Genomic DNA, 8,737 nt, shown 5'->3' on the forward strand with positions numbered 1-8,737 from the left:
CACATCGTCACCAGCATCGGGTGTCTCCTCAGAGGGACCTTTCTCCACTCACCTGTTTGCCCATATTAACTCTCTGTCCCCCGCCCCACAGAAACAGGTCACCATCATGTTTCTATCTTAAATAACATGGGTCACTACCTAAAATTATCGTTAATTATTTCTGTCTTTCCTCAGCGAGTCATAAGCTCTGTGAGGAAAGGGAAAGAATTTGTCCTTTTCGGGCTCTGTCCATTTCACGTAGAACGGTGCCTGGTGCACAGTGGGTCTTTACTGACATTCTGAGTAAACGGATGCGTGATAGCACTGCGACTCAGAGAGGGGGGACGACGAGAGGAGACATGGCTCAGATTCAGGCAGGAAACGGGGCGGCCTGATGGAAGACTGGCAGCAAAGGGGGACAGGCAGGAGGCGGGACTTTGAGCCGGAGCGGCTGACCAAGGATGGGCCACGTGTGTACACGAAGCAGTAAGACTCCCAGACCCCTCCCTGCCACATGCAGACGGATCATGGAAGAAGCCAGAAGCCCACTGCAGGCCCCGGATGCGCTGAGGGCACAGGGCACAGGGCACAAGGCAGGGTGGCACCCACGTGCCGACTAGGACCAGGCCCGCCCGCTGGCCGGACGCCCAGCCCGGGAGCCCGGGAGGTCGGGAGAGCCCCCTGCATGGGGGAGAGAATCCTTGGATGTTTGGGGAGCCCCTCTGAGCGAGCGGGAATCCCGACCAGGCACAGACCCGTCCACAGAAACGCTGGATTATGGGCAGCCTGCCAAAAGATCACCAGAGATGGAGGAAAGGTCAAAATGTGACAGGCTGAGGCCAGGACGGAGAGGGAGAGGGGGACTTGGAGGAAAGATGATGCATTAAAGAGAAGGAAACAAAATAAAAACAGTTCAAACGATAAAAATAACAGCCTTGGAGAGAGAAAAGGAGGGATCGTATCCAGGGAGACAAGACATGATACTATTTTAAACATACAGAACAAGAACGAGCTCTCGGAAATTAAAAACATAGTCACAGAAGTTTTTAAACTTGCAGGAGCTGGAAAATGAAGCAAAGGAATTTTCCAAGAAAGAAAGAATATTTTTTTTAAGTGAGAAAAAGATATTCCAGAAAAACTAGAAAAATCATTTAGAACCCTTAGTGTTCAACTAATGGGAACCCAGAGGAAGACAGAGGGAATAATGCTAGAATATTCTGCAGAATTAAAGGCTACACAGATCGCAGGGCTCGGCCGAGGCCCAGACGGTGGGTGAAGTGCCCCACGCAGGGCAGCCGTCCCGAAACACCAGGGCTCCAGGGCTGACGGGTCCTCACAGCTGCAGAGGGAAAACGGATCGCTCCTGGGAGCCGGGCAGCCAGCTGGGCGGCGGGGTGACAGGCCGGCGGGGTGACAGGCCGGCGTCTGGAGAGGCACCTACTTCCGGCCTAGATTTCCACAGGCTCCTCTGCTGACGACTCAGTGACGGAATAGAGACGTTTTCACGTTTTCAACGTCTCAGCACTTTATCTCACGCACATCCTGCTTCAGGAAGCTGCTCGAGACCCCGCAAGTGAAGAAACGGACGTTACATAAACAGGGTCCAGGATCCAAGCAACATGGGATTAAAAAAAAAAAAAAATCCTAAGTAGAGGGAAAGGAAAGTCCAGGAAAGTCAGCTTGAAAAAAACGTTAGGAAGCAAATCAGTTATTGTGGTCACGGGAAACAAAAAAGTAAAAACAAAGAAGTAATCCAGAAAGAAAATGCAGCTGACAGGCACATCACACGTCTCATCTGGAGAAAATTCCTCTCGAAGAAAATGTCTGCCTTACACAGTCGAAGTCTCTGCTGTAACTACGTGTGTCACTAACCAGTGACTGTAAATCCCGCACTGTCATTTTGGGAAAGATCAGGCGGCAGAGTGTGCGTGTGTGTGCGTGTGCGTGTGCATGTGTGTGCACATGTGTGTATCTCAAAGACTCGGTCTTAACCTTCTGGAGTAGGAAGCCACGATCTAACATGAAAACAATCGAGAAATAGCAGAATGGAATTATTACTTAGGAAAATGGGGTAAATGCTGCAGGAAAAATGAGCTTGGCGTGGTTGCTGCTGGCGTGTGGCAGGGTCCAGGGATGGCTGGTGGGACCCTAAGCTCTGTGGAGACATTGGCTTTTCCCAGCCCATATTGTACATAAAATATATTAGATAGTGGTTGAGGTAGAAGAGGTGGTTCTAACGTATTTTAGTAGAATAGTAAAAATAGAACACTAAAGTAGGATGTGCGCCAACTCAGCGGTTAATCCGAGTGTTAATAGACTGGTTTTTTTCCCTGCCTTTTGCTTATGGAACGTAAAAACTTTTGTAGTAAAATGTATATTACTGATAAAATTTTAAGACATTTTACACACTTCACACATTCACACACATGCACACACGCTGTGAGCCTGAGTTAATAAGCCGGGGAGCGCCAGGGTTGGACAGAGCGCCACGGTGGGTGGCGTAGATGGGCGCCCCTCCCAGGATGCTGCCAGGGACTGTCGGGGCGACTGGACGGTGGGAGGTGGAGGGTGGGGTGGGGGGAGGCTCAGCCACCAGCCCCCCAAGGGCAGCAGCCGAGCACAGTCACCGTCTCGCCTATGCTCACACCTCTGCACACGAGGCTTCCTTCAGTGAGGGGGTGGGTGAGACCCATCTGTACCGGGGCGAAGGCACGGGGTCGGTGGGCGCCGTCCCACAGGCAGAGCGAGTGCCCTTTCAACACCTCATCCCATCCAGTGCTCACCAGCTGCCTGAGAAGCTGTAAGTTTGTCACTGTGAAAGCCATTGATGGGGCTGGTTACTGCCCTGGGTAGCAGCACAATGTCCCACCTGCTGACCCCATGTCCCCACTCTGCCAAGCCCCACTGTGGCTGCAGGTCTGGGCGGTCATCAGCCCTGCTGCTCGGGATGTGCAGAGGCGGGGTGCAGGTGGCAGCCAGGGCAGGGATGAGGGGCTGTCCTCTCCCCGCCCGCCCTTCCCCTGCATGGGCCCAGTCCTGGCAGCTCTGGGTCACCCCAAGGGACAGCTCTCCGCTACACTTAATCAGGGCTGAGGATCGTTTCTCATAGCTGTGCTGAGAAGCGACCGTCTCCCGCTTCGCCTGGGGTCCCTACGAAATGCGGGCACAGCCCCAGCACTGCACTCAGCGGGGTTTTGAGGGGTATCTGCGAGCACCCTGCATCACCTCGGCCTCTCCTGGGCGACACAGCAAGCCCTCATGCCACTGTCTGCTCTGCCCGCCCACGGACCCCAGAACGGGGACTGGCCATCTGACGGCCCTCCTTAGGGCACCCAGCCCCCCGACCTCCTGCACATGACACCCATGTGCACCCGCTCCCCGACAGAGCCACCCGCTCTGACCCTCCTTCTTCGTGCTTCACAGGTGTCTCTGGGGTCACAGATGGACCTACAGAAAAAGAAGAGGCGGGCGCCAGCTCCCCCTCCGCCACAGCCCCCGCCGCCCAGCCCCAGCCCCCCGGTGCCCACGCGCACCGAGGACCGCGAGGAGAGCAGGAAGACGGGTGAGTGAGCGCGCCTGCACGCCTCGGGCCTGCACGCGTGTGGCGTTGTGGCACCGCTATTAACCCGCACAGCGGCTCCCCCCAGTGACCTTAACGGGGACACATCTGCCGAGGAGGAGAGTCTGCAAGTAAACGGTCTGGAGTGGCGAGTCCACGCGGTGTCGAGGGGCGTGTTTTCTGGGCCCGGCATGGGCGTTTAGCAGGCGGGGCGCAGGAGCGCGGGCGAGTGTGGGTGCGTGACCGAGTGTCCGGTGGAGGCAGGCACGGTCTCAGGGTGACCTGCGTGGACGCTGCTGTGGAAGACATCTGGGCCTCAGGAGGTCTGTCTGTCAGTTGACAGCACTTCAGTCATTTTGCGGCCGCCACGTTTGACCCTGATCTCCATCCATTACCAAGTGCAGCGAAGCCCTGATGTTTAAGAGAAAAGAACCCGAAGCAAAGAGGGTAGAATCGCGATATCTGCGAGGAGGGGCCCGTTAGGGCATTACGCCCCGCCCCTCACGCGACAGGTGGAGTGGAGAGAGGTGACAGTGTCCCTAGGTGCCGGGATGGCTGACTTTTGCTCTGAAAGCACTTGGCGTGTGTTATTTCGCTTACGTGGAGCGGAAGTGGGTGCCGAGGAGCGGGGCTGCCTGAGACCCCCCCCCCCCCGTGACCACAGGCGCCTCAGAGGCCAGCGCACCAGCCGGCGGGTGTCACTCCAACGCCGTGTCCTTCACCTGGCACCCTCGCATTTCACCTTCGATCTCACGGCTGTAGCCCCAACGGGAACGGCTCCCAGGATGAATGCTCATTGTCAGCGTCTGAAACTTTAGCAAGAGCCATCGGTTGGTTGTCAGCATTCGTCCCCTAGTCAAAACCTCACTTCTAATGCTGTTCCCAACAGCCAATACATCATGTCAGTTTATCCTCTGTCCCGAAGGGACATCCTACCAGATTTAAAGAAAACCGGGCCCACAGCTCATCAGAACAGCCTAGTTTTTTTCTACTGTCCATGATGAGTCCCCCATTCCCCCTTCCGAGCTCGCTCCCCACTGTTTCCGTGAAGGGATGACACCATCGGATTTAGAGTTTCTTGTTGAAATTCTAAGAAGCGTCCACTTCAAGTGGCAGTGTGGACACGTTTGAGTCGTGCCGACCCCCAGGCGAGACAGCCCGTGTCAACACAAGGAAGACCCTCCTGATTCGGCCTTGAATTCAGGCCGAGGCCTTGTACCCGACAGGCTTGGAGAACCAGGCCTGGGTGGGGGCCGTCAGCCAGTGCCCATGGGCGGGACACGAAGGTATTTTATAAAACCGAAAACTGTCGGAGCAGTTTTCCAGCTAAGTGACATCACGGCGGGGACACAGATGGTAGTAACTCACCACAAATCTCTCTCTTGGGTCCATAAACTTTGGTTTCAAGAACTGAGGAAGACAGAAGCTTCCTTCTTACTGAAAATAAGTTTGAATATTCGAAGTCAGGGGATGGTAGAGAAGGTCTTGGTGGCCATGTCAAGGGCAGACTTTCATCCTCACCATAAATCCCGATGAGTTGGTTAAATTTGATGCCAAGTGGTTGGATTTGGTCCTGGGTGAGTTTGGATTTGGAGCTGGGTGTGGCTGGATTTGGAGCTGGATGTGGTTGGATTCAGTGCTGAGTGAGGTTAGATTTGGAGCTGAGTGAGGTTGGATTTGGAGCTGGTTGTGGCTGATTTGGAGCTGGATGTGATCAGATTTGGATTTGGGTGTGGTCAGATTTGGATCTGGGTGTGGCTGGATTTGGTGTTGAGTGAAATAGATTTGGAGCCGGCTGTGGTCAGATTTGGATCTGGGTGTGGCTGGATTTGGTGCTGGATGTGGTGGATTTAGATCTGGGTGTGGCTGGATTTGGTGCTGGGAGTGTTTGGATTTAAAGCTGGGTGAGTTGGGATTTGGTACTGAACGAGGTCAATTTGGTGCTGAGTGAGACTGGATTTGGTGCTGGGTGTGGTTGGATGTGGTGCCATGTGAGGTTGATTTGGAGCTGGATGTGGTGGATTTGGAGCTGGGTGAGGTTGGATCTGGTGCTGAGTGAGGTCGGATTTGGTCTCGCGTGTCTGCCTGTGTTGCTGTGAGGTGGTTCCTGGTGCAGGGCACCGACGGTGACGTGCCCTCTGGTGGGCGCGGGGGCCTCTGGGCTTAACCATCTGAAGTAACCCCCATTGATTTTATGTAGGTGTTGGACGGCAGATGCCACAAAAGCCCCCCAGAGGCACCACGCGGGGGCCTCCCCAGTTAGTGCTCCCCCCGCCCCCGCCCTACCCCCCTCCAGACGTGGAGCTGGCAGAGCCACTCGGCACCCCCGGGGAGGGCGCCGCTTCCGAGGCCACGCACCGGACACCCACACGTACGTGCCTGCTCCTTCCTCGCCCATCCGTGGTGACTCCCTCTCTGGTCCTTGGTGCTGGGTCTCCAGACTTTCCGTCCCTGCCTCAGGTGTCTGTGCTTCCTCTGTGCAACTTTGCCTTCCAAATGCTCAATGCAGTGTCCTGCCTACCGGAGAATGCCACGCAGGTACCCACAGGAGCGACTTAACCTGTTAATCATTCAGACTGCAGTTAGACTCGAGCCCAAATTGCGCCATGTGGGTGGAGACACTTGGCTGGAAGGTAAATTCCTCAAGTTAGAACTAAGCTCAGAGCGTCTGTGGACTGCGGCGGCCAGCGCGGCAGGGAGTGCGGAGGGCTGCGGTCAAGAGCCGGGAAGAATGAGTTACAACCCCGGACGTGTGGGTAGCGGCCAAGCAGTAGTCTTGCCACTCTGTAGAAAGGGAAACTGAGGCACCAGAAGGAGAGCCTCGCAGTAGCCGGAATGAAAGGCTCGTTCTGCTTTGATGCGTCCTCACACCCAGCCTGGGATCGGGCCCTCCTCATTGTCCCAGGGGTTTTCGTGGACGATGACGAACACCACGTGTAGCACTCCCGCCTCCAGATGTGCAACAGTTTTGTGTATTTAGCGACATACATATTCAGACGGCGGCACGCGTGTGCCCAGCTTGCGTGCGTCTGCGTGAGGATGCTGCCGCTGTGCGGTCCGCCTGCTCACTAGGGGGGCACAGCCTGGACCGGTTTCCTAGCAGCGCAGTGGCACTCGGCATCCGGCCCGAGAGCAGCCGGGCCCACCGAGGGCTGGGATGTCCACGCTCTTACCACGGGCACCATTTGATCTTTTTCTATCCTCTTTGGAAATGACGACGCGCTGGCCGCCCGCTTCTGGGTAGAGAAGATAATCGTCGGATTACTCTCCCTGGGCAAAATAATCCTGATTCATTTTATCTTTCTTTGCAAATACTGCTTTTTCATCCTTAAAACGTTTGATCATCTTGACAGCGGACAGGCTCCCAAAAGCAAACGAATTTGTGTGGGGCGTCGGGAGCTTCGGGATTAGGTGTGTCAGGCGGAGATGACAGCCGGGGCTTAGGCAGCTCCGAGCGTTTCATCTCTGAAGAGAGCGGGTTTCGGCCCCATGCGGCAAGGCCGCGGGGCTTCCGGTGGCCCCTCTGATGGCCGCACCCCTCACCCAGGCTCTGCTGGTCCTTCCCGGGAACAGCCGGTGCACGTGGTCCAGCCGAGCACGACCGGCCGGTGGGCGAGGTGTGGGCGTTGGAGCAGCAGCGCTGTGGGCCCGCACAAGCGTGCACACCGGCCGTGTGCACCCCGCAGCCCCCCGAGCCCTCGGGGGGCCTCCCTGTGCGGGGCCGGGGGCCACTGTCAGAGGCTGGTGGAGGGACTGGGGGGCTGCCGATGTCACACCTGAGAAGTTAAGCTTCCTCCCTGTGCCTAGCAGACTCCCCGCGCCAGGTCTGAGCAGAGCGTGGAGCCGAGCGGCAGACTCGGACCAGCCGGGACGAGACACGTTTGTCCTAGGCACCCGGGGCTGTGCCTCCTTCCCGCCCCGTGCTCGTTCTTCCCACGTGGCCGTTTCCCCGGATGCACGCCCGTTGTGCGTCGGCCAGCTTTCCCCGTGGTGCACAGACGTCACTGGTCGACACTGCAGCTCTGTGCGGGGAACTCATACTCAGCCAACAGTGTCCCATACTCCTGGCCGCACCCTTTGCGTTGGCCGCAGTCTGGAGAACTAGACGAGTAGGTGCAGAGAGGGCACTGTGTGCCGCTGGTGATGCTCAGGTGGATGACTCAAGGGCAGTGCGGCCAAGCATGGGAGAACCGTCCTCCTCCAAGGACAATTTTAATGCGAGACTGGGCACGTCAGGCCTGGCCTTCACCTCCGTTTATCCGTCCTGCTCCCACAGAGCAGAGGAGCTACCGGAAATGTCCCCAGCAGTAGGATGCCCCATTTAGTGCCCACAGACTGAAGGGGCTGGTTGCTGGATGGTCTTAGCAGCTAAGAGGGTAACTGAATAGGGTCGGCGAGGTTGTATGTCGGACCCATAAACCTCTGGACTCCCGTTATCTCATTTAAAAGTACTTCCTGCTATAAGAAGCATTTTTTTTATCTCTTCCAAAGTGAGCCTGCGGCAGAGAAAATGCAGCCTTTTCAAAGTCAGCCCCGGGGCACGTGCGAAGCTGGGTGTGCCCAAGGGACATGCCCTCTGCCACCACCCGGTGCCAGATCGCGGCTCCTCTCGCCCGATCTACACCGGGGCTCCTTCCTGGCAGCCGCGGCCGGGTCGCCTGGCGGAGGCCGAGTCGGTCAGTGCCACCTGCACGCGTCGTGGTAGATGGTTTAGCCCTGAAACCTGTCGAGGTCATGGCACCAAGGTCATCGTGAGTGGGTCTTTGGCGGTGCGTCTGAGCTCTTAGCGTAACTGCAGTAGCAGTGGGACAGGGGCTCCCTGCTCTGTGCTCTGTCATCTCCGTTCTCATCGATAAGCGTGTATCCGGCCTTTAGATGGCGGCTGACGCACGCGGGGCGCATGCGCATGCTCCCGACGTACGTGCGTGCCTCGTGCGCATGTCCGCGCCTGCGCGATTTTGCATGTGGATTTCTTTTCCTTGCAACTTTCTAACCAAGTTGCTTTCTGCCGACGTTTGATTTTGGTTGGATCTTCACGCTGAATGCTGTGGAAGGCGCGCATCCCACTAATTGCATTGAATTGTTTGTTTGCAAGATTTGCAGTGCTGGTTATGATTAGGCTACTAACAAGTCACCAATTACTTATCCCAGTGAGAAGGCCCTGGGGATTTAAAAATCAGTGCATAAAGAGCTCAAATT

General features: G+C 56.4%; 1 protein-coding gene across 1 annotated transcript in view; it reads left to right on the plus strand.

The window, feature by feature from the left end:
* COBL (cordon-bleu WH2 repeat protein) overlaps positions 1-8,737 on the plus strand; it is a 154,444-nt gene that overhangs the window by 102,464 nt on the left and 43,243 nt on the right. The window contains exons 8-9 of the mRNA XM_023521610.1: positions 3,403-3,541; positions 5,739-5,909. Of these exons, the coding sequence (XP_023377378.1) occupies positions 3,403-3,541; positions 5,739-5,909 (310 nt within the window). The remainder of the gene's footprint in view (positions 1-3,402; positions 3,542-5,738; positions 5,910-8,737) is intronic.

The sequence above is a fragment of the Pteropus vampyrus genome, unplaced genomic scaffold (genome assembly GCF_000151845.1).
Source record: "Pteropus vampyrus isolate Shadow unplaced genomic scaffold, Pvam_2.0 Scaffold308, whole genome shotgun sequence".
NCBI lineage: Eukaryota > Metazoa > Chordata > Mammalia > Chiroptera > Pteropodidae > Pteropus > Pteropus vampyrus.